The sequence below is a fragment of the Triturus cristatus genome, chromosome 12, assembly GCF_964204655.1.
Source record: "Triturus cristatus chromosome 12, aTriCri1.1, whole genome shotgun sequence".
Taxonomy (NCBI): domain Eukaryota; kingdom Metazoa; phylum Chordata; class Amphibia; order Caudata; family Salamandridae; genus Triturus; species Triturus cristatus.
This window is the reverse complement of record NC_140595.1, coordinates 774,354,977-774,381,693: the sequence shown is the minus strand read 5'-3', so window position 1 is coordinate 774,381,693 and position 26,717 is coordinate 774,354,977. Positions and strand designations below refer to the sequence as shown.

The window sequence follows — 26,717 nt, the reverse complement described above, 5'->3', positions numbered from 1 at the left end:
TTGTGGCAAGAAGGTTGATTTTTTGGTTAGTTTACTGTCAATTGAGAGATTTGTGTCAATTCCAAGTTCAAGTGCTGTTCTGGTTAGTGTATCTGGGTCATTGTTTGCCTCGCTGAGATAGGTCAGTAGGTCTACGTGTTCGAGCTCTTGAATCGATAGTTCAGATGTCATTGTTGTTGCAGAGGGCTCATGTCTCATATATTGGTCTGCAAAGAACACTTTTAATTTCAATCTGCGGATAAATTTGAACAGATCTATTCGCGTTCTGGTTAGATTCCATGGGGCCGTTGGGCAGAAGGATAGTCCTTTGTTGAGAATGTTAGCTTCTTGGTTGGATAGTTGAATGTGGAACAGGTTCTTAACAAGGTTTAGTGGTGTTATGTCCTTCTTTCCATCTCCTTTTTTCTTGATCTCGTAGTGACGCCTATTGTTGGCGTATGTTGGCGTCCAAATTGTTGGGAACCTCCCATGGTTGAAGTATTTGTGGTGTTTGTTGTTTTTATACCGAGTCGGTAGCGTAATACCTCCTCTAAAAAATTGACCTTGCATCTTGAGTTATCACCCTCTGGTGCTGGCGCTGGTGAGTCAATGTCTGAGCTAGTTGTTGCTCCAGTTGGTTGTTCTGTGGAGTTGGTGTTGGGTGTATCCTGAGGTTTAGCGTCGTATTTTTTAGCGAAAGTATACACTCTTCCAAATTGATAATCCAGTTGGTCCCTCCTGAATTTGCGATTCTTTCTCTTGATGAGGTCTTCTTCAAATTCGTCAATTATTAGATTGAGTATTTCGTAGTTCTTCCTTGTGAGATCTCCCCAGTTAGAATCTTCAATGTGTTTGCTGAGATTGTCTACTTCGGTTTTAGCAAGGTTGTATTCTTCTTGTGAATGATCAATTAATTGTCTAATCATATTATTGGAGCATTCCTTGAGGTTCTCTTCCCATTTGCCTATGTATTGGGGGTTGGTGGTGTCCGATGGTGGAAAGATAAGTATTCTAAGTCCCCGTGGGATCCGGTCGGCTTCAAGGTATTTTTTAAGGGATTCCGCTTCCCACCATTTACTGGTTTCTTTCTTAACAGCACGTTCCAAATTTTGGAATGTACTCCGTGCTGATGTTGGGTTAGGTTTTGGGTTTGTGCTTCTACTGGTTACTGGTTCAGTTGAAAAGGTTTCCTCAACCCTTGTAGAACGTTGTGCTCGTCGGTCTTGGCAGAAAGCCATGTGGTCAGAGAGTAATTCTTAGTCCTAAAATGAAGCTTGTTGATTTTTCAGGGATGTGATCTTCAGGTTTGTTGTATGTAGGTGAGGGGAAAAAAATCCTCATCCCTTACTCGTCATTTAATAAGCAAGTATCCTTCTTATACTAGTTCTTGCCCAGAAACAGGGGGAGAGGCCCCTTTTCCCCCTAAATTGAAGTAAGTTTTTTGGCGGGTGTATCTGGGCTAGAGTATAAATTTTCGTTAATTAGGATAAAAAATCCAATTGATGCAAGTAGATTGGATGATCAGGATCAGATTTTTGTATTTTTTATTAGTAGCTGCAAAAGAAGAAAGGATGGCACAGCCAACACGTGTTTCGCCCCCTAATTGAAGGTGTAGATGTTTGGATTCGGTGGCGCGAGGGGCTCTGGATGGTGGGTGGTGTTGAAACTCCAGTGTATGGCCTGACAAGACGATATTGAGGACCCACCGGTCTGGTGTTATAAGTTGCCAGTTGTGGAAGTATTGTGAAATCCTGCCCCTCACTGGTGTAACAGGGGACGAAGAAACAGTAGGAATAGCCGAAAAGCCACTACTGACGCTTAGAGGAATCCCTCCCCTGGTGCCCTTGTCGTACTCTAAAGGATGGTCGAGAGAAAGACGACGAATGGCCTTGACGTTGTGAATATTGAGGCCTGTAAGACTGAGAGGACTGCGAATAGGAGGAATAGCGCTGTTGTTGGTATCCACTCCTGTATGAAGAAAAACCTTGTCCTCTCGCTCCACGGAAAGGAACCTTGCGGTATTGCAGAGTCCCAAGGGACTTCGCAGTCTCCGTGTCCTTCTTTATATCCTGCAGCGCCTCGTCAATGTGCTTTCCAAATAGCATCTCCCCATCGCACGGTAGATCCAGGATCTTGTTTTGGACTTCCGGACGAAACCAGGTGGCCCGAAGCCAGCCTTGCCGCCGAAGGACTGCTGCTCCTGCGAGAGAGCAGAAAGCTGTAGTAGCAATGTCCATTGCACAATCAATTGTTTCAGAGGATGAACGTTCTCCCTCTTGCAAGATTTGCTTGGCTTCAGCCTTTGATTCCTCGGGTAGCTGGTCTAAATACGGGGATAAATTACACCACATCTGGCGATCATATCGTCCAAGAATAGCCAAGGCATTGGCCGCTCTGACCAGGAGGCTGGACATTGAGGAAAACCTCTTCCCAACATTATCAAGTCGTCTTCCCTCTTTATCCGGGTGTGTGGTAAGAGGTGCCGCCGGATTCTTTGATTTTCTTTGGGCCCCTTGTGAAATTACAGAGTCCGGTTTCGGCTGGCTGACCAGACAAGCAGGGCTATCCTCTGGAGCTTTGTATTGCTTCTCCAGTCGAGGAAGAACAGGCATGACAGTTGCTGGCGACTTCATGACCTTTAGCCCCTCATCCCAGACATGGCCCACTATTGGGATAGATCGAACAGACTTCCTGTAAGGTTCTTTGAAGTCATATAAGAAACATTCCGATTGTACGGATGTAATGGGTGGATCGAAACGTTTTGAAGCTCTTTCCATTAAATTGTGAAATCCTCCGATATCCGCTGGAGGAGAATCTGCCGGATCAGGAGATGGAGAGGTGGGATCCGGAATAATGTAATCATCCCATTCCCTATCCGGGTCTGGGACTGATACAGTGCGCTGGTCATCGTCCGATGAATCATCCTGAACAGTGACCACATTTTGTTGCGTTTCCGTTAGCTCCGGTACCGGAGTTTGAGGAAGAGGAGGTGCAACAGCTACATTTATTGTTTAGGGAGATTATACAGTCAGGCAGGTTTCCTGATGCATGGAAGACAGCCTCAGTACTGCCTCTGCTAAAAAAGCCAATCTAGATCCCGAAGAACCTGGCAGTTACCGGCCGATTTCTCTGATCCCTTTTTCATCCAAGGTATTGGAGAAATTGCTCAACACACAGATTACCTCTTTCATCGCCGCTGGAGAACTCCTGGACCACTCTCAATATGGGTTAAGAGAGGGCCACGGAACTGAGACTGCTCTGATCATGGCAACAGAGGAACTCAGAAGATCATTGGACTCAGGAGGGAAGGCCGCCTTGATTTTGTTAGATCTATCGGCGGCCTTCGACACTGTTAACCACAAAATATTAACCGGCAGATTAGCGGACCTGGGCTTTCAGGAATCCGCCCTCAATCTACTCTCATCCTATCTAACCGGCAGAACTTTCTCAGAAGAACTGGGAGGCTCCACATCCAAATCATTTGAACTGCCGTGTGGTGTGCCTCAGGGATCCTCTGAGCCCCACACTTTTCAATATTTATGTGACTCCGCTGGCCTCGATTATTAGGCAATGTGGTTTCTCGGTGGTCTCTTATGCTGACGACACCCAGGTGGTTGTGTCAGTATCAAATAACATGGGCACGACAGCTGATCGCTTTAACAATTGCATGTCACAGGTAAACACCTCGATGCAGACTAACTGCCTAAAACTAAATGGAGAAAAAACTGAGGTCCTGATGCTGGGCCCTAACCCTTCCTTCTGGTCATCAAGATGGTGGCCAGATGACCTTGGAGAGTGCCCAACGCCAGTCTCCAAGGTTAAGAACCTAGGTGTGGTCTTTGATGACAAATTGACATTTGACGCTCAAATCAACAAGCTCTCATCCACTTTCTGGGGGATCTTAAAGATGATCAGAAAGATTTGTTCTTTCATAACCCTGGAAGCATTAAAGACACTGGTGAAAACCTTGGCCCTTTCCAGACTGGACTACGGCAACGCCCTATATGTAGGGATACAATCCCAGTATCGAGAAAAACTGCAGCGACTGCAGAATGCTGCCGCCAGATTGAAACTGGGTATCCCCAAATATGAAGCAATCTCCCATAGACTGAGAGCCCTTCACTGGCTCCCAGTGGAGAAAAGAATCATTTTCAAATCACAGTGTCTTGCCTATAAGGCATTTCAGGGTAAAGGACCACTATATCTGAGATCGCACTTGAAATGGTACGTAACAGCCAGAAATCTCAGATCATCTCACTCAAAACTGCTACAACTACCCAAGTATAGGCAGGTTCGCTGGGGAGGAAGAAGTTTCATATTGGCAACAGCAAAAACCTGGAACCGTCTGCCAATGTCGATAAAAAACAGTACCTCACTCATGTCCTTCAGAAGATTACTGAAAACTTGGCTCTTTTCCAACTGAACTCATGAAACCCATAAAAAGCATCACTCAGTCCTGCCACCTCAAATGTCCTGCCAAATCCAGCGCCAAGACGCCTTCGGGCATACGCGCGCTATACAAGTGGACAAATTAATCAATCAATCAATCAATCGACAAATCAACCGGACAAGGAGATTGAGTCGGAGGTAGAAGTGGAGGCATTTGTCCTGTCTCTTGGCCAGAAGACGGAGTCGGAAATCTTTTTCTGTAGTCCGACAGCATGAATTGGAGGTCGGTAATGAGTGAGGACGGCATGCAGATCATTTCCTGTTGATACTGATCTTGGAACCTAGATTGCGGCAGATATTGCTGTTGTTCCATATAATAGTCCTCAGAGTCTACATGCAATTGGGATGGGCTATTTGCATCCCCTTAAGGCCCGTCGTCATCCTCTGAAAACTCCTCTTCCAAAAGGAGTGCAGGAGGCAGTGGCGTTACTTTCCTTGAGGAAGTCATTTCTAGGGTAATGTGACTTCTTATCGAGATTGCCACTTTTTGTAAAATCACCGGTGACGACACCATCATCATCGTCATCCTCGTCGACGTAGAAGTAGTCATCGTAGGCGTTGCCGACGTATTTAAAGATACCTCAGTTTGTGGCGTCGTCAAAGTCATCGTCGAAGAAGTTAATGGAGACCATGAAGCTCTCGTCGACGAGCCCGTAGACGGATCCGACGTCGACGCCGGTTGAATTTTCGAAGCTGTCGTTGATGGAACTGATGTCGTCGTCGTTAACGAACAAATTTTCTTGTCAGCTTTTCCCTCAGGTGGGACAGAGGCTGGTTTTTGGAAAAAAAGGTGTTTCTCAGAGTGCGGAGGTGAAACAGAAGACCCATGGCTCGCCTTCTTCCCAGATGACCCCTCAGAAAGCAGTCCTTCCCTCTCCTTTACACCTCGGTGAGGAGATTTGATGGGACTACGCCTGTCAGACCTATCAGCGGTCTTTTGTAAGGCTTTGCCAGGGGGGTCTGAAGAAGTTGAAGGTGAAGACCTACCCCTTTTCTGTGATCTCCTCGAAAATGTTGCAGAGGAGGCATCATCACTGTCACTTGAAACAGGGTCTTTCCGTGATTTCAATTTTTGCAGCCAGGTGAGCAGACGTCCCTCACGGTCCCTCAAGGTTTTTGTATAGAAGGTCCTACAAATCTTGCAGTCAGTAGCCTTGTGGTCCAGGTACAAACAATAAATACAGTCTTTATGTTTGTCCTCCACATAAAGCCTCTTTTTAGAGCAGGTGGAACAAGCCTTGAATAAAGCCTTCTTTTCCTTATCAGACATAATGAAGATTTTGAAGTTGAAGAAATGAAGAAAACTGAGCAGAGTTCAGTAAAGACTCCCTTGCACAACGTGCGGTAGAAGATCTGAGGCTCTGTGGCTCTCTCAGGAGGGTTCTATGGGGTGAGGCTGTTCTGATTGGTTGTTCAGTGTTTTTGGTCTCTTTTACAAAAAGAGGTGGATATGCTACAAAATGAGATGAGGCCTAGGTCATTTTCTTTTTTGTACCTACTGCTATGGTATTTTTTATTTACCGGGGACTCCCATTCCGACGACGGGGAATGATACAAGCTATGGGAATCTATGAAAGTTCCAATACTGGAGTAACAGATGTTTATTGTTACCCAACTCAATGGTACTCATTTTATCGACCTCGGACCCGCTGGGAATTGAACCTGTGACTATGAAGTCGAACACAGGTCCCTGCAGTGGGTGCATTAGTCCACTGAGCTACCAGACCCGGCCTATAATGCACTAAAGAACAAGTTATGTACTTTCGGGAATGCATTATCTTGTAGAGACTCTGTCTAGCTGCAGATTCCTACCTTTAAATTTCCCAGGCATCAGGCTGGATCCGGAAACTTTAGTTGAGCAATACCCATTGCGCGCGCAGTCGGGTGGTTCCATTCGGCTTAGTGTGACATCGTCGGTTATGATGTCGCGGTCACTTATATAGGCGCCACCTAGACGCGCGGACATCAGTACGTTTTGTCCACACCAGAACTGCAGAACCACGAAGTAACTGACGCAGTCGTGTACAAAACAAGGGCCCTGAAAGGGGGGTAACCCTAGCCCTACAATATTAGTCCACAAAGCGGGAAGACATGGGTGAGGCTGTAAGGAATCTGCAGCTAGACAGAGGCGCTACCAAATAATGCGTTACCAAAGGTAAGTAACTTGTTCATCTGATAGAGACATCTAGCTGCAGATTCCTTACCTTTGAATTAGATACCCAAGCCATACCATCCTGGCAGTGGGCTGCAAACCAATATCTTAAACTAGAAAGTCCTGAAGGCCTGAGCGGGCAAAATGCCCATTCTCTGAGGACCTGACAATCCAGGCAATAGTGCTTTGCAAATGTGGGCAACGATGCCCGCGTTGCTGCCTGACAGATGTCTTGGACTGGGATACCCGAGCCAAGGCCGTAGTCGCAGCCGTCCCCTGGTGGAATGGGCCCTTAATCCCTTCAGGGGGCTGCTTCTTTGCCAGGGCATGGCAGATCTAAATGCAGAGTACGACACAGCGAGAAATGGTCCTTTTCTGCACTGCCCTTACCATCAGTTTGTCATCCACCTGGAACTCTTTTGTGCAGTAAAGGTAGAACGGCAACGCTCTTTTTGTGTCCGGTCAGAGGAGACGCGCCTCTTTCTTAGAGGGATGCAGAGGAGCAAAGAAGGTGGGCAATGTGATGGATAAACCCGGATGGAATGGGGTCAAAACCTTTGGCAAAAAGGAAGCCATTAAATAGGGAGGTGAGCACGATAACGCCTGCAACTCACTCACCCTCCGGGCTGTATTAATCACTACTAAGGAGGCTGTTTTGATGGTCAACAGCCGGAGGGGAGAATTATGTAAGGGTTTAAAGGGAGCACATATCAGGTAGGTGAGGACCAAATTAAGGTCTCAATGTGGTATAACCCAGGACGTGGGTGGAAAGAAGTGATCCAGCCCTTTCAGAAATCTAAGTACAATAGGAGATTTAAAGAGAGAAGGCTCATCTGGCAGCCACAAAAAGGCAGACAGAGCAGAGAGATGACTATTGAGAGTTTTCAAAGCAGAGCCCTGTTGGGCAAGGGTTAAAATGAATAGAAGGACAGTAGAAACAGAAACAGAAAGAGGGTCAATAGACCTTTCTGTACTTTAGAATACAAATTTCTGCCAATGGCAGGCATATACCATCTTAGTGGAGGGTTGCCAGGTTGCCAGAATAACATTACAGAGTTTGGGAGGAAGGTCAAAAGCTATCAACTGCCGAAACTCAATCTCCACGCATGGAGGTACAGAGTTGACAGATTCGGGTGGAGAACCCTCCCCTGCTGCTGCAACAGAAGATCCTCCCGAAGGAGCAGCTTTATCGGAGGATCTGTGCTCATTTTCAGAAGCTCTGGATACGAGACTCTCCTCGCCCATTCTGAAGTCACATGGATGACTTGAGCTTGCTTGCTCCTGATCTTTTCAGAACACTGGCCAGCAGTGGTATGAGGGGAAAGGCATACAGTAGGCCTGAACACCACTCACGACGAAAAAACGTTGCTGAGCGATAGCCGCCTTGGAAACTCCAGCGCACATCACTGCTGACACTGCGAATTCTCTTCGGAGGCAAACAAATCTAACTAAGGTTCTCCACAGAGACCTTGCGGCACCTCAGACTGGAGATGCCACTCGTAATCCGCTAGGCATCGACGGCTGAGTTCGTCCACTCTGGTGTTCAGAGAACCTGCCAGGTGTTGAACCATCGGGGTTATGCCCTGCTGTTCCAGCAACAACTAGAGACGCAGGGTCTCTTGACAAAGGGTCCACGACCTCACCCCACCCTGCTTGTTGCAGTATCACATGGCGGTGGTGTTGTCCGTGAACACCTGCACTAGCTTTCCCTTGACAGAGGGAAGAATGCCTTCAATGCCAACCGAATCGCTCGGAGTTCCAACAAATTGATGTGGAACCACGACTCTGCCAGAGACCAGTGTACCCTGATCTCCACCTCTCCCAAATGGCCACCCCATCCCAGAGTGACGCATCTGTCACTACTGTGAGCTCTGGTTGGGTAAGTGAAGGGGTCTGCCATTGACCCAACCGCGGTTCGTCAACCACCACTGCAGAGCTGTAACAGTTCATTCCGAGATCTGGACCATGTCGTTGAGATTTCCTGGATGCTGTGCCCACTGGAACCTCAAGTCCTACTGCAGAGCCCGCATATGCCACCTGGCATGCTTCACTAACAGGATGCAGGAGGCCATGAGGCCCAACCGCCTCAAAGTCAGTCTCTCCGAAATCCAAGATAGAGACTGAAACATTGGAATCATTTTTTTGGTTGAAATATTTTTATTAACATTTTCGTAATACAAAAACTTATAGCGTTACAATACATGTAATTTAACTTCATTGCATGCATTATGCACCATTGGACATTGCTATCTTTGCATTGGGTAGACATGTATCCTGTATTTTATACAACATTTTCGATAAACGATTTCCATGTAGAACTGGGATAGTGTTCATGGGACCTAGGGTATATGTATCGGACGGGGTATCAGGGCTGGTACCAATCTTGCTTGTTGGTATGACAGAGTGCTGCCCTGGGGGGGTGTAGTCCAGCCATTATGGCCTATCTCAGTGTCCTGTGTGGTTCGTGGTTGCATTGTCGAGCATCATTACGTATTTGCTATGGCATGAGAACTGGTGTGTGTGCTTCCGGTCAGGGCTTGTAATTGCGAGTCTACTGGGGCATGTGCGGAGCTGTCTGGGTCGTCATGTGTTGGTGGCTGTTTGAATTGATGCAACAATAGGGTCCACTCCATGGAGATGGGGTGCTTGCGTATCCCTTTTACCTCCTCCTCCCTGAGTGTTTCCTCTTCCACTGCCGCCCATTTGTGTACTGCTCCCACCCATGCCGCAATCGGGGGGCCCGTAGGGGATCGCCAGTACATAGCTATACCTATTTTAGCCAGCAATATTGCCAGCGAGACAAAGCGGATTGACACTTTGTGCTGCTTCCGTCTCCGAAAGCTTCCTAGTGCACAGGCCTCCCATGTGTTCATATGTGATAGACCCATGAGAACCCTAAGTGTCTTGTGAACAGTGCTCCAATACAGCTGTAGAGTAGGGTAACTCCAGAACATGTGGTGGAAATCTGCTTTCTGTGATCGGCATTTGGGGCAGAGGAACTGGGTGTCTGGGTAAAATCATTGGAGGCGTGCTGGTGTTTGATATGCTCTTTGTAGGATGTAGAATTGTATATTTTTAAAGCGTGCATTTCTGGACACCTTCTTGGGGTATTCGAGGGCCATCTCCCATTCTTTCTCGTGTAATTGGCGCCCTAGCTCCACCTCCCATGTGGCCCACAGGGCCTTCATGGGTTTGTTTATGAGCTCCCGAATGGCTTTATAGAGCCATGTGATCAGGTGCAGTCCCACCCCCATGTGTATGATCGTGGGAATGACCGGATGAGTTGCTGGCTCTCCCGTCAATAGGTCATGGTGTGATCGATAGCTTTCTATGATTTGCCTGTGGAGTAAAAATTGGCCAGGGGGAGGTCTAGTCTTCCATAACCTGGCGATATGGTCTGAGCTGTCAGTCCTTAAACAGAGACTCTATTTCGGTTAGGCCGTGTTCTGTCCACATGCAGAGCATGCTAGTTGTATAGTATTTCTCTTCTTTGGGCCAGCCGGCCAGCGGCAGCAGAGGGGAGTACAGACGCTCCCCTGCCGACATACGATGTATCCGTTGCATGCATTTGCGTGCCATCAACACTTGTGTGGGATATGTGCGTTGCGGTTTGGTGTCTGGCAGCAGCAAGCGGCATAGTTCTGGGATGGGTATCTGGCTGGTCATTGCGTGCATCTCACCTATGTGTCTGCCTGCCGTCCAATAGGACAGCCACTGTAATTGCGCTGTCAGGAAGTACGATTAGAAGGATGGTGCGCCTAGTGCTATCCTATGACCGTTTGTTCCCCATATTAGCGAGCTGAGGAGCGAGTCTAGGTCTCGGAAAAATGCTCTGGGTGGAATTACCATTACAAAAGGAGAAAACCTGGCTGTCAATTTTACTGCTATTTATTTTAGCAGACGAATGCTTAGACCATTAGGTTCTTAAGCACTTTGTGTCTTACTCCTAATTTTTATCACATTATACATTTTCATAGAACATTTTTTTCATGTCGGAGCCAAATACACATCTATTACACTGTGGTGCTTTCAAAGTGCATGCAAAAATAATGTGCAACTACGAAATATGTGTCATCATAAACCATATAAGAATTTGCTCCAGGTCCGGGGATTCTAGGGTATGGGTCCTTGCTGCTGTGTCCTTACCGTTGCGTCCCTGTTTCGAGTTACATCTCCTGGGGTCATGATGCCCTAAATCTCAGACCTCGTGTGGTCTCTGCCCTTGACTGTTGGGCGCAGTGTTGATCCGCCCAGTCATGTGCCTCTTCGGCGTTTGCAAAGAAGATGGCAGAGCCGTCATGAATAACTTTGAGTCGGGCTGGGAATAGCAGGGAATATTGTATATTGTCTGCCCGTAGTCGTCGTTTCACTTCTAGGAATGATGACTTTGTTGCTGCACCGACCGTGCGTAGTCAGGGAAGATCATTATCTGTTTATTTTCTATATGGAGGGGGCCCGATTGTCTGGCAGCCCTGAGCACCGTGTCGCGTTCTCAAAAGTGCAGAAATTTCGCCAACATCGGTCGGGGGGAGGGGGGGGGGGGGGCTTCTGGCAGAGGTTTGCGGGCTGGGACCCTGTGAGCACGTTCAATGGAGAAGAAGGCCGTACGGTCAGCAGGTGGAGTGAAAGATTTCACCCACGCTTCCATGTGCTCCACCTTCGGGAGTCCCAGCACGCGGATGTTACAGCGCCTCGAGCACCCTTGCAAATCATCCACTCGCTCCTCCATGGTGGTCAGACGGCCCACGACGGTTTGAAGTGTTGTCTGATGTGAATTGACAGAGGGTTGCAGGTCGGCCATGATCTTCTCTCCATCTTTCACTTTGTCAGCCAGTTTTCGATGGTCGTCCTGGATGAGGCTTATGTGTGTCATCAGGGTGCTGAGTTGCTCCTCCATAGACACCCTGGAGAGCTCAATAGCCGCCAATACTTGGTCGAGTTTGTCCGATATGGATTGACCAGACTGAGTCGCGGTTGTCTTGGCCAATGCCTGGGTGTTCGGTAGGTTCTCCGGTACTATCATGTTCTGCGGGGATTTTGGCTTCCCCATCGTGCTGTCTGGGATGGCTCCTCGCGTATTGGGTGTTGCCGGTGTCTGGGGAGCGCGTGGCAGAGCCTCCGTTTATCAGGTGCCCCGGTGCTGTTGTTGGCTGTTTAGGTGATATAACCACCTCCAGTCGCAAGAAGCGTGCCAGGCTAGGGGACGAGGATGCACCGGCACAGCAGAGGGCAGGGGGGGGGTGGGGGGGTTCCGCTCCGGTCGCCCCAGCGCTGGCCCGCTTCCTCGTGGCTCTGGCTCCTTACTAGGAGGGGTCGGTGCTGCCAGGGGGGGGCGCAATCTGCTGTGAACGTTGCCCGGGGAGGGGTTCCAGGCATATACTGTGGCTGTTCTGGTTGCCGGGTTGGGCGCCTCCCCAGGGATGCAGTCCTCAGGCCGAGCGCCAATGCTGGTGTAGTGTGGATCTCTAAGCCTCTATATTAGGGTCAGGCATTGTCTGTCCTGGGCTCGCTCAGCTAGCACGTGTAGCGGTGGTGGGGGGGTTGCGCATTCAACACCGAGCGACTCGGGGGGGGGGGTCCGCCGCTCACCTCCTCTTGGCCGCTGCAGCGCATCCACAATTGGCTCAGACTCTTTTCCCCACTCACATTAGCCGTTGTGTTCATCGGGCGCTATTTTGGGGTCAGACGGCCCCGGCGGAGAGCAGTTCTCTGGCTTGCGGTAGGGTCTGGGGTGGAAACCGTCCCACCACCTCTGGACCAATGATGTCAGGGCAGTCACTCCCAGCACCACCAGACTGTACACTGAACACGGACCGTCCTCTGGATCAAATCCGTGGCTGCATGAATGGTAGGCCGCCTCCGGTTTCCGACACCTTTCCTGATCTTGTAATGATTGCTGATGGCAACCATTGTTGAGCTGTCCATTCTTCACTTCTGCATCCCCGTCCCCCCGTCCCGCGGCCCACGCCCCTGGAGCGCACCCCTCGGCACAAGCCCAGCCTTACGGGAGTTGAAGTTAGGTGCGGGTGGGCACCAACTTGCCGCTGAGTGTCGGGGTCGTTAAAGTTACGTTTTGCTCCGTAGATCCGCTCGATTACTGATTTAGCTGTTCACCGCTTGATGCTTCTCATGATCCGACACCGGGATGTCGGTTTGGCAGCCAAATTCGATGCAGTGAAGTGGGCGATATGCTAGCCCGATCGTGGAGCCTCAGCAGGACATGTCTGCCATGGCAGCCTGCTTTGCCACGCCCCCCCGAAACATTGGAATCATAACCTGAATATCCTGGGCTCGCTGCTCGGGAGGATAGCCCTGAAACTACACTGTGTCTAGAACAGCTCCGATGAAAGGGATCGTCTGAGAAGGAGTCAGGTGTGACTTCGGCCCGTTTATAGACAACCCCAGCGAATGCAGGACGTCCGCCGTAGTCTGAAGGTGGGAGATGGCAGCCTGGGCCAAGGACTCTTCCAACAGTCAGTCGTTGAGGTAGGGGAAGACTGATACCCCTAACTTGCGCAGATGAGCTGCGACCACTGCCATCACCTTGGTAAACACCCAAGAGGCACTGGTAAGGCCGAAAGGGGAGGGGCCGTAAACTGAAAGTGCTCGCGGCCTACCTTGAACTGCAAGTAATGCCTGTGGCCCGAGAGGATGGGGATTTGAAAATGCTCATCCTGTAGGTCCAAAGCTACCATCCAGTCTTCCTGGTCCAGGGCAGACAAGACCTAAGCTAGAGTGAGCATCTTAAACTTCTCCTTCTTGAGGAAGAGATTGACTTTCTGAAGATCTAAAATGGGCCATAACCCTTTGTTCATCTTTGGAATCAGAAAGTAGCGGGTATAACAACCACTGCCTACTTCTGAAACCGAACCCTTTCTATCCCTCCCTTGGCCAAGAGAGCTGTAACTTCCTCTTGGAGCAATTTCAGATAATCCTCCATCAGCCGTTCCTGATTTGGCAGAATGGGAAGAGGAGAAGAAAGGAAAGGCAGAGAATAGCCCTCCTGGACGATCTGCAAGACCAACTTGTCTGATGTTATGGATCTCCAGTGGGGGAGATGATGACGAATCCTCCCACCAACTGGGGTAGTGTGGTCTTGCAGAGTCAGACTTGGAGTGCTTGGAGGCTGTGGCTGCTGGGGGCAGGGTGGCCGACGACTTCTGGATTGGAATGCACCGCATACACGTCCCCGCACAGCTTGTGAAGTCTGTGCAGGACGGTGGCTGGGATAGTGTTGACGCAGCTGGAAACCCCTTCCATTGCCACGAAAGGAGTGAAAGGAAGACTGGCCACGAAGAGTAGAGGCCCAAGGATCTGGCCATAGCTTGAGAGTTCTTGAACCTGACCAGGGCAGAGTCTAAATTTTCCCCCAAAAGACGGGGTCCATCAATGGGCATGTCCATCAGATTTGCCTGGACATCGCCTGAGAAGCCAGTTGTCCTAAGCCAGGCGTGGTGCCTTAAGGCCACTGTCGTTGGAATCGATCTGCACAGCGAATCTGTTGTTTATAGACCTCACCGAATGGTGAATTTAGCTGCATCTCTCCCATCCTTGACTGCTTATGAGAGAACAGCCAGAGCCTCCTCTGGGACTTGTGGCAGCACTTGCACAACCGTCTCCCAAAGGGAGTGGGAGAAACGGCCCAATAAGCATGCGGTATTCCCCGACCGGAATGCCAGGCTGGAGGAAGAAAACAATTTCTTTCCAAATGCAACCAACCTCTTGGATTCCCTATCCGGAGGGGTGGAAGGGAATGTGCCTTGGGAAGTAGAGGCCTGCACCACCAAACTTTCAGGGGTGGGGTGTTGGCTGGGTAACTTCGGATCTCCTGGTGCTGAGCATTGGCAATGTGCAACGTCCTATTCACAGGAGCCCTTGTGCTAGGTTTGGACCACGTGCCTAGAAGGACGTCTGTAATTGCCTCATTAAAGGGAAAAAGGAGTTCGGAAGTGGATGCCCCAGGTAGAAGCACCTCAGTCAGGAGATCAGTCCTGACCAGCACTGAGGGTAGTTCCAGTCCAAGGACTTCAGCTGCCCTCTTTACCACCATGGCACAGGATGCCCCCCCTCCACGTAGTCGCTATAGGTAGGGAAAGCATGCCAGTATCCGGAGAAGTATCCAGTCCACTGGCCTCTGCAAGTTCCCCATACCAGTCCAACTGCTCCACAGAGTCTTCCGGGTGTTTCAGAGGGTACATAGACACCTCCCATTCCTCCTCTGAGCACATCCTCAAAGTACTCATGCGACAACATAGAACCCCTGGGTTCAGTTGGTGTTAGAATCGGCGTAGAACAACATCGTTCTGGCTCTGTGTCGATGGGGATGGGGCTGGCATCGGCGACGCCGTATTCACCACCTATGGGTCCGACGTTGGGGGAGGTCGCGTTGGCACGACCGGCGCCAACCCAGATCCGGTATTAGATCCAAGACGCCCCACTGCGTCGAACCCGATGGGGCCTCTTTCGACCCCGCGGGGCCCGAGTGCTCACCAGCAGGGTCCACCCACTCAAATACGTGGTGCATGGCTTCGTAAAACTCTTTCACTTAAGCGGGGGTTGCTCTGGCTCCCGGAATGGGAGGGAGACGCGAAATCGACTCAGGCTCCGGCTCCGCCGAACCGTGCCTGGAGCATCGGTGCTCCTTATCTCTCCCATCAAAGGACGACAGCCGAGGTGAGGATGAAGTCTGCTTGGACTTCTTCTTATGCCTCTTCCCCGAGTGTCCCGAGGACCTCGAGTGGGATGAAGAGGACTTGGGGCTCCGGGAGCAGTCCCGCGACCTCCTCTTCTTCAATCGGGACCTCCGCTAGATGGTGTTGACTGCCGGGCCGCAAGGAGCTTTATTGCCCACTCCCTCAAGGCCTTCGGAGCCATGGCCCGGCAGTCCGAGCACAACTTCAAGTCGTAGTCACGCTAGAGACACCAGAGACAGACGAGGTGGGGGTCGGTAACCGACATCATGCAGTGACAGGCACCGCATGGCTTGAAACCGGTCTTCCTCGAAGATATCCCTCGCACACGACCACCTGCAAACAGGCTGCATAGGGGGACTTGGGGACAAGTGCGAGAGCTCCCAAACGTGGGCTTGGGTCGCAAGGGGCCTTCGAGCAAGGGGACACAGCCAGTTCATTGGTACCCGGGCCGGGCCACTCGGGTGCAGAATGGCTAGGTAGACTGGGCAGGATGCGCAAAGGTGCTCCTCGCAGTTAGGGACAAACAACTGTCAGGAGCAAAATCAGTCCAGCTGGGCCACTCAAGAAGTGGGCCTCAGTGATGCTGACATCCCTCGATGGCTGCTCAGTTGTGGTGCAGTTAAAATCAGGATTGGACTCTTCCTGTTGGTGTTTGATGCAGGGCATCCAGTACCCTGGGTATTGGTGATGCACAGCTCCAGTTGCTCCTTGTGTCTTCACACTCAGTCCAAAGACAGATCTGACCCTCCAGAGCATGGGTACCTCTTTCTGATCATCTGCAGTGTTGGTCGGACGGGGGAGCTGCAAGGCAGTGGACCGGACTTTGCTTTTCGGTGCCTGTGGACTGCAGTGGAGTAGAACTTCTAGTTCAAGAGAGACTGTAGGCGATTTTGCAAGTGCTGGCAGGCTTCCCAAGGCTGTGGTAGATCTCCAGCTTGCAGGACAAATCACTCTGTCGCAACTGTCGAGAGAGTTGAGAGCAGGCAGGGGTTTGCACCAAAAGTTCTCAGTTCTTCTGCAGTTCTCACCAGGCAGTGACTCTTCTTCGTCCTTCTTCTCCTGGTCCACAAATCTGAGTTCTTGTGTTGAGGGGTGCCCCCTAAATACTCAATTTAGGGGCGTTAAGAGGAGTAACAGGCAGTAGCCAATGGGCTGCCTAACTTTAGGGTGTCTATACCCTCTATTTGACCACTTCCTGTGAAGTGAGCATAACCCTGACCCCAGAAGGCTAATTCCATCCAAAACAAGATGGAGGAATTTGAAAAGGTGGTATCCACATCAGTTAGTCCACCTTCGGGGTGGTGCTGGCTTGGTGTGGGTACACCTCCTAATCTTACTAATTTCCCGCCTGTCTTGCCGCCAAAAAGTGGAGCTAGGACGGGAGGTGGCATCTCCACTATCCTGAAAGGCCTGGGTCGCATAACAAAGGTGGCACGGCCTTCGAAGATTCCCGCTCTGAAATGCGATTCCTGTGTGGAGGAGGTGTAAAAACCTCCACCCACAGCAGGCTTTGTTCCAGGCCTCTGAGAGTGATGGCTCTCACCACAGAGGTCAGAAACTTGTCCAGGGTGGCTGACTGATCAAGACCAGTCAGTCGACACACCAGTAGTCAGAAAGTTTGCGATGGGGCACCTCTAAGGTGCCCTCTGGGTGCATTTCTCCATAAATCTACCACTGGCGTCAGTGTGGATTTATTAAGATGAGATGTTTGGTACCAAACATCTGGGGGTACAGTGAAGCCATCGTACAGCTGACAGTCCGGCCAATGTACTAGTTTTGGCTTCCGTGTGCACTTGTGGTACCTAAGAATGAACTTATATATCACAGGAACACATCCACTCAGGCAGATATGCCAACTCATCAGTATAGTGCACCCTGCTTTAGGGCTGTAAGGCCTGCTGCAGGGATGACTTACCTATACCACATGCAGTGATTTGGAGACATGGCACACAGGGATGTGGGCCATGTCAACTCTTTGTTTTTCTCTGCACCAAGACACACAGGCTGCAATGTCAGTGTGTATGAGCTTGTTGAGGGGACCCTTAAGGTGACACAGTTCATGCCAAAGCTCTTAGGGAACTTTATTAGCCCCAAGGCCCTAGGTACCTAGGGTACCATTTACTAGGCACTCACATGGAAACTAAAGTGGTGCCAACTGTCGAACAATGGTATAGTTTAGGGAAAGAACACTGGGGACCTGAGTAGCAGGAAATCATAAGAGGATGATGCTGCAAGATGCACAGCAACTTTCACAATATTCATGATGTCCTAAGGATGGTGCTAATATTGAGGAACCAGAAAGTTAACCTCAGTGATGGAAGGACATGAGGAAGGAAGCTGCTTACTGCCTGGTCACAAATCTAGTCTGCACAGCCATTTCTTACGTGTTTCCGCTGACAGGAAACTTAAGTCAATGAACAGAAGGGATAAGGATAATTCTGGCTGTTCGGACAACAATCCAAAGAACCTTGCACTATCTCTCCCATTCTGTACCTTTTTCTTGTTTCACCTTGAAAGTTCAACTGGCTAAAACCTTTTTCAAATGTTTGGCTAGAAGCTCCAAAAGATCCCACTAATGGCAGCTTGCATGTGCCTCCAGGTAAATCAATCTCTGGAGTGCAGTCCAGATTTTGCGTGAGCCCCGCTGTGAGAGCGGCAGCAGCGGCGACAGAGCGGAAGCTGAGAACTACGGGGGCTTCGCGAACCGCGAATTGGGTACCGAATCGAAGCCGCGAAAGCACCGTTGATGTGAAGCCGCGTTGGTGCCGAGGAGAGGAGCAGTGTAGAGTGAGGAGCAGAGCAGAACGGCAGTGAGCGGCTACGAGCTGTAAGCGAGAACGCTGCAAGAAAGGCTGCTAAACGCTGAACAGCTGACGGAGCCGCCGAAGCAGCAGATGGTGAATCGAGCCCCCAACCTGGCCCCCAGAGGTGAGGCGACCGGACTTTTGTGACACGGGGGGGGGGGGGTGGGGGGGAGGGGGAATCCGGAGCCGCGATAGACTGCGGTGGTGACAAGAGCTTAATCACTGCGGCAGGAACCCAGCAGTGGGAGCAGCAAAAGTTTGTTTAACGAGGCAGGAGCCGCACATCAGAAGGCATAGCTGAAGGCTCACTTAACACGGACGGAATCACACACCAGAGGGTTGTCTGTGCCGAGGTAGTACTGCCTGGTGTGGGGGAATCCACGAAAGTTGGTTCATCACATCAGGAGCCGCTTGTTGGAAAAGTTGTTTAACGAAGTAGGAGCTGCGGGTCAACTCACAACGAGGCAAGATCAGCGAGGCCCCCTGATAGGAGCTGCAAAACCCTTTAAAGAACAGGGGAAAGATCGAGTAGGGTTGAATTGGGTTATCAGGACGCATTACTAGCATTACTAGCAACGCAGTGTTATACCAACACAACCCTCTTCAGCTACTGCAATTGAGTAAGTTCACCAGTGGTGCCCCCAAGAGGAAACAAGTCAATAAAGCAAAAAATAACATGAGATCTGGGAAAGTTCGGCAGGAGACTATAGGTAAAAACAAAAATAATAAAAACAAAAATAAAAACGTCACAGAAAAAGGGCCAGAAATAAATAATAAAAAGAAAGGCCCCCAGACGGAGAGAGAGGCTAGTCTCAGCACCAACGCCGGAAATAACATTCCTTAGCCCTGGTAATAACACCGGGTTCCAAAAATTCTTCTTTCTTAAGGACCCAATGGCCTCCATTTACGCATCAACCAGAGACACAGCCTGGTTGCAAGTCCTATAGCACCAGTCACAAGGGCGATCAAAGGTCATGATAATTCGGGAACAATTGATCAACAGCAAAAGAGTGCAGCCACTTCCACCAAAACAAGTTCCCCTTCCATACAGCAACAGCCAAATAGCATCAATAGACAAAAAATAAATTCACAATTACAGAAATCAAGCATAGAAACGCAAGTAAGTAGATTGGTAACAGTAACAGCCCAGATACACCAGATAACCCCTCCAACAAACCAAGTATTTGGAAGAGGCGCAAATGAGGACATGTTGCAAATACTAGAAACCAATACCCAAATGCAGGAAATACCGAACGATGTAATTCAAGGGAATGTCGCGTCACTGCCTACTGGGAAGGGAGTATCGGGAAGAGCGGGAATGGTGGTATCTACCCCATCAAATCAGAGCCATAGAATTGATCAACAGGCAAAAGTACAGGAGGAAGGAAGTCTTTTAATGGAAAAAAAATTCAACTAAACTTGTCATCACCAATAACAATTTCATCTGTTAGTAGGATTGATCACAAATCTAAGGATACTGGAAATTCCCTTGATGAATTGTATACGGCACCATGGAGTAATACTCTGTTAAGCACATTGGAGCAAGCAATCAGGGTACTGAACTTTCAATCAGATAAAATGGAAGTCCAGATTGATCTTATAAACATAATTGCTGGTCATATTGCAGGCATAAATACCAAGCTGGACTCAATTACCTCCCTTGTATCGCGCAGAGGAACCCCAGAACCACAAATAAATAATTTACAACTGCAGCTCAATTGTGGCTGCAGCAAAATAATAGATGAATTGGCAAATCTTCCCGAAATATTAAGTGATATCTTAGGGGCAGTGCAATTAGCAACAAAATCCAAATCCAAAAGGGAAATCCACAAGGACTCGGAGAAAAAGGATTCAGTCGAAGATAAAAATACACGTAAAGGGACACGTGTTATTAACAAGGGAGAAGCAAAACAAGCGGAAACAGAGGATTTATGTTCTGAAACAAGGGACCATCAAATCGAAGTTACACAGAGCACTAGTGACACTTCAAAAATTGCAAAACCTATAAAAAGACAAAGAAAACGTGCTAGAAAGGGTAGGGCAAAACATAATATTCAACCAACTACAAAATGAGAGAAAATCTCAATTTTTACAAATCAAAACACACAAAGGAAAGAAAATAAAGCATTGAAAACAGGTACATTGGAGGACCCAATAATGGGCCCAGATCAATTAAATTATACAACAGACTATGGCAGTTTTAATACAAAGCAAAATGCACCTATTGTTCTGGCTGTTACTAATAAAGAGAATATGAATCAGACGTTGCATACAACACCTACCCATCGGTTAATAGCAGAATCCGCGCCAACCCATGGAACTGTAAAAAAGCTAAGAGAACAAACCCAACATACTGAAAAGGGAGAAGGGGCGGAAAACATATCGCTAGTCCAAATAAAAACTATAATCAAAGAGGATAGAGGTTCCAGTCCAGATAACAGAGTTCAAGCACCCAGTAGGGAAAAGCAGGGCAAAATAAGGCAATTAAAACAAATCAAACATACTGAAAAGGGAGAAGGGGCTGAAAAAACAGCACAGGTCCAATCAAAGATCATACCAGAAAGAAGAGAAATATCACCAGGTAATAAGGCGTATGATACTATAGACAACAAAGAATATAGTAGCCCAAATTCAATATAGGTCACAATAAATAGAAAAGGCAGATTATGTAAGTTGCCCTCTAGCTAACAGCACAGTGAACCAAAAGGGCCAGTAATACATATAGAAGCTAGAAAATTGGAGCAAGCGTCAAAGGAAGTAAACAAGCTGGATATTCTACAGGAAAAGGTCAGCAAAGAAGTAAGGAGCCAAGACAGACATATCGATAATGAAATCGCGAACACCCAAAATATTCAGGTAGAAAAAGAGGGAAGTTTGGGAAGTGCCATTTGCTCTGAAAATAACCTGAGGGAGAATACATCAAAATTGACATTCGTGCCAGAATATTGCACAAAAGGAAGGCAAGACATACTAAACAGAGGGAACCTGTTAAGGTTGTTTAAAGAAATTCCAGAACTAAAAGGAATACCATTGCATGATCTTTTAGCAGTGAAATTCAAGCATACCCCGGTAACCCCGGACATTGAAGAGACCTTGACTACCTGGTCCTTAAGGGAACTAGTGGACAGGATATACGCAACCAGATCAACATTTGAACTTTGGGGAATCATATTGAGGGCCTATAAAGACCCAGGTTACCCCTACCCCTTCCTAACAAACCAGGGGAATGCATCTGTGAAAAACAAAAAACATGCCTACACGGCACCCGATCCACCACGCCACCGGGGCTAGCAAATTCAAAAGAGGGCAATGAAATAGTGAGGCAACCAAACTTTGAACATCTTACAGGTGACAGTATGGACTGGTCTTGGGTGCCAAAAGTACTAAGTAACACGCGTACCTAATGAACAGTCAAACTCATTTATGATTGACAAAAGATGGGGGCAGATAGCTCAGGCTAATGGGCAGGATTTAATAAAATCCCCGAGGCAGGGCCACGTGTTGAGGGATGGAAGTCAGAACATGATAAAGATCTGTTCATGGAATCTCCATGGATTTAAAAATATGGGTCATGACCATGAAACTCTGTCATTCCTCGTACAACAAGACATAATATTACTTCAAGAAACATGGAACATGAACCCAACATCAATATCGGGCTATATAGAACATCACATTCTAGCAGAAAAATTTGCAAGATTTGGTCATCCGTGCGGAGGCTTATCAACATATATATTACAAAAACATGGTTGGCAAACAGAAGAGTTAAATACCGGGGTAAAATGGTTGCAAGTTATAAAATTTACCGGAAAGCGAAATTCGAACAAATTAGACTGGCAACTAATACTAGTCAACGTATATGTTCACCCTGCAAAAAAAAAAATCAGAAGGAAAAATTCACATGAACTTTGCCCCTTGATCATTTCAGGAGACTTTAACAGTAACCTACAAGATTTAAGACCTAAAGTAGAAGAATATATCAGACAAACAGTAAGCTGCGACGATTCAAACGATCTGATCGATACAAAGCAATTGAGAGGAATAATAAAATGACTAAAAACAGAGGAGGCGGCATGCCTGAATGGGCTGCCCAATGCACTATTTAAACATGCTCCGGACTTTTGGGCTGACTACCTCGCGTAATTTTTTAATCAGATCTATAGACAGAACAACGTTCCCAAATCTTGGAATGGGAATATCATTCATCCAATTTTTAAACGGGGAGACCACAATAAACCAGAAAACTACAGATTGATATCATTGATGGATGTTGAGGCCAAACTATATGGATCATGCCTACTACGCCACCTTCAAGATTGGATGGATGAAATAAGTATAATTCCCATGTTTCAAACAGGTTTTAGATCAGGGATGGGCAACTTAACAAACCTGGCCACGTTGGCACTCTTAATTGAAAAAGCAACAAAAAAGAAAACACGGTTGTTTGCATGCTTTGTCTACTTGAAAGCTGCATTCACCAAATTAAGCAGAAATCGCCTGTGGGAAAAATTAAGAGCATGGGGGTTGCAGAGTAAATTACTGGATGCAATAATAGCCCTGCACAGTGAAACCTGGGCAAGAGTGAAATTAGGCGATGGACTTGGCACCACCGCCAGCATTTTGACACATCAAGGCCTTAAACAAGGCTGCGTCCTAGCCCCAAGCTTATTAAATTTATTTATGGCAGACATCACTAAATACATGCAAGCAGCTGACTGCCAATCCGCCAAACTTGTCCAAAGAGCCAATACCATTCTTACAGTACGCAGACGATATTGTGGTGCTGAGCCAAAGCCCCATTGGGCTACAAAGAGCGATTAACAACTTAGTAACCTATCTGGACCAAGACAGCTTGGAATTAAAAAAGGATAAAACCAAGGTTGTAAGTCTCGTGGACCCTAAAAAAAACAAGTTCAAATGGTATGTAAAAGGGACAATTATAGAAGAACAAGCGGCCTACAAATATCTTGGCTTAAAACTGGGGCGAGGCTCAACACACAAGAAACACAAAATGGACCTAAAAGTAAAACATCAATCGTTAAATTTTGCGGACAGATTACTGAAAAAAAAATGGGGTTGCCCGAACTATGCATATCTTTTAAAAGTGATGGCAGCACAAATACTACCGACATTGTCATATGCCCTAGTAGTTTGGTGCAGCAAAGAGGTGGAACTGTTAAATGAACTTCAGACGAAGGCTTATAAAGCTGTTTTTAATTTACCAAGGTCCGCCGCCCCAGCTCAGATTCGGCTGGAATTAGGCCTGCAGAATCAGAAATTCCAGAGCATGAGTGGCTTCGTGAAACTATGCCATACATTTTGGGCATCTGAGCGGGGGTCATTGAATAATCTATGCTGGAAAGAAATTAAAACCCAGATGGATCAAGATATTCCACATTCATGGGATGCCCATCTGAGAAAATCATTGGCGGAACTTGAAATACAATGATATGGGACAGCCTGGGAGACCTAGCTGTTTTTGGCAAATTGGTAAATAAGATAGCAAAGAAGAAGTCTTTCTTAGAGGATAAAATAACCTCGAAACACAAGCATGGGTGGACTGTGATTAACTCTTATATATCAACAAAGCCTCAGGCCTACTTAGTAACTCATTTTAGCGCTGAGTTAAAGAAGAGTTTCACCAATTACCGTTTGGGCATGTATGATTCGAAAGACCTACAACTGTCCTGGAAAAGCAACCATTAAGCAGCACACTGTCGACTATGCGGTTTTTGAAATGAAACATTAACTCACCTGCTGTGTGCCTGCCCCGTAATCAAGGATTTAAGGAGGGGGCTTTTAAAACCAATTTTTTACAAATTGAACATCTGCACATGCAGGCAAGCCGTGATACGTTGGTTGGAAGGTTCCTCTATAATCTTGGCTTGCCGGGGTGTAAAATATATGGCAAAAGTAAGGAATCTTTTAAGGCAAGCAAATTTAGAGGACACCAAAAAAAGCAGGAACAAGGTCGGCTGGGGCTTTTCAAACATGGCACCCCTTCACTAGCCCAGGCAGCAAGTGGACTGAAAGCCTAATCCACGGGATAATTGGAACAATACAGAAAAATGGTTGTCGACAAAACTGTATTGTAAAGTTTTTGCATTTTATTTGGACATTTTATTTCACACAGGATCCAGCCAATTTACTTTTGGTAAATTTTAGTCATTTGAGCTCTTTGAAAAGTTTGAATAATAGAACCTTCGCAGATTGTTTAAATTGTTAGCCAACATTTTATGCGCATTACTAACGTTATTCAGATTTTAAACAGTGCCAATCTCGTTGCTAATAAGTGGTATTTAGTTGAAGATTAAGTTGAATATATTTTTATATATTTTTAAAGTGTAAATTGGAACGATTTTAAGTAATCATATACAACAAACTATTTGACTATGACTATGACAATCTCTACTCTTGTAAAAAAAAAAAGTACCCAAACTGCTCTTTTTCCATCTTAGGGAAATAATTTCTTTGTTGGGCTATGGATGACTGACTGGTCAGCACAAGCGAGGACACTGGTCCATTGCATGCCAGGAACTGCAACGGGATAGATGCCAGTGTCCATAATCCTTTACAGCAAGGCTGGCACTGCCCTGGAGCATGTTACCAGTACAAATTCTCCCTCTGGAAGCTCACTTGTTTGTGTGACCCACTTCTCAGAAGGGCTCTGATGATTTTTGTATCATAGAGTCCTTCCAACATCATGCCTGCGATAAGAACTCTCTTTGCTTTTCAGTTATTATGTTTGATTACTGGAATACACATATAGCTCCAGTCTAAACCATATTTCACTGTGCCAGTTTCATACAAAGCCAGCAAAGTAGGCCTTGCTCAGAAAATGCTACCTATCCAGAACTCATTAAACTACTTGTTCCAGTTCTATCAAGTTTATACCTGGAGGGCTTTGTACTACGAGCCTCCAAACATATACTTTATGAAAAAGAGGAATTAAATTGTAAAAACCTGCAGCATTATGTGCAAAACCTCCAGCAACTAGCATCACCAGGTGGAAAAATCCAACTCAAAGACATATGCATTGTAAATGTTCACTCAGTATACACCTTTTTGAACAGTACTCACCGCAGTCTATGGTGCCCTTTGTCCTTGTAAGGAACTATGTCTAGAACTGTGTTGTCCCAAGTTCTGGCGATGTGTTCCAGGGTCTGTAAAAGGTAGAAGAACACTGATTAAGTTTCAAGGTCAGTGTTTGGCAACCATACATCGAGCAAGCATTCAATTTGTGCTGCTTCATATTGTTTCAAGTAGGGCAAAGACCCTTCATTAAAGAATACATGTTCATGTACCTCAAGGTACAATTAAAGAGAAGGCCATTAGAGATTGTGAAACATCGTTGTCAAATGGGAAAAGCCCTTACAAAACAGAAGACACTCTTGTGCATGGTCAGTCAGTGCCAAAAAGCAGCATGGTTTCAGAGGTGGGAGACAGGTCCAAGATGCAGATGCAAAAGGGACACAAAAAACAGAAAAGCAACTCAAATATTATCATTCCAACCAAAATGCCCCAAAGGGAGATCAAACAGTAACTGTCACCCAAGTCTAAACCGCTCTGCCTCATTGCTTTCTCCGCAGAGCTGAAACTGAAATCTTTGGAAAGGCGCAAGGATTCCAAACATAGCAGCCCAATGTGAGGTTACTGAAGAGGTGCTACTCTCACTGAGATCTGTGTGGTTGTTGGTTTCAAACATTGTTAATAATTCAATCCTAGTAAAAGGTTATATTTGTAACTAAATCTAAAAATTGTCTATATACTTTGACACAACCTTGCCTTCACTTTCCAGCAGAACACAAACATACAAGGTTCAGATCAATGTACCATCAGTGAAACATCTGCAAAGGCATCCTATCTTTAACGTGTCAAGAGAGGAAATGATGTGGCCAAATGTCATCCTTGACCGTAACTATATATCCACTCCTTAACAAGCTTTCCAGGGTCCCATATATTGCTTGATTAACTAATAGGTACCTGCTCAATAGCAAGCTCCTTGGTGGCAGCAGATGAGATTTCATTGATTTTGTCATAGTGCTGTTCCAAGCCCAGCTCGACAATCCTCTCAAGTGTGAAGTCATCTGCGGTCTGGTCAAATGTCTTCTGGATCTCATTCTTCACCTGTACCCAGTGCCTACAAACAAATCAGCCACAGAGTAAGAAATGGGGAAAAACATGTAATGATGATGCAGATAACGATCAGATGTGCTACCAATTGCAAACTATGGCCTTGATCACTTGTTAAGGGCTAATTCCAATTCCTGTGCAAACACCCTCACAGTTTCTCCTGATTGATTCCAGCAGGTCAAATTTGCTGAAATATATTGGGGAAAAGGCTTGGCAAAAAAGCAAAACATGCAAAATTCGGAGCATTAAGTACCAATTGTGCATGTTAAGCCTCATTTCTGGGTTAAAAACTCGGAATAGCAGGTATTTACCACAACTGGTAAAGACCTCACTCCCGGTAAAGATATTTACTGGGTCATCTAAAGTGTGGAATGTACTCTGCTATAACTCTAAATTTGCTATCGCACAAAATGGATGGATCTAACATTGTGAAATCTGATTCTACCCTTGAACTGTGGAAATAGTGTTGCTGCCTCTCCCTTGAGTTAACTTTGAAACACTTCTAAT

The 26,717-nt window shown here is 47.1% G+C and overlaps 1 protein-coding gene across 1 annotated transcript in view; it reads right to left on the bottom strand.

The window, feature by feature from the left end:
• Positions 1 to 26,717, bottom strand: part of DNAH2 (dynein axonemal heavy chain 2) — a 2,945,517-nt gene that overhangs the window by 2,131,268 nt on the left and 787,532 nt on the right. The window contains exons 27-28 of the mRNA XM_085638712.1: positions 26,061 to 26,217; positions 25,158 to 25,240 (exon numbers count right to left, since the gene is read on the bottom strand). Coding sequence (XP_085494838.1) covers positions 25,158 to 25,240; positions 26,061 to 26,217 — 240 coding nt within the window. The remainder of the gene's footprint in view (positions 1 to 25,157; positions 25,241 to 26,060; positions 26,218 to 26,717) is intronic.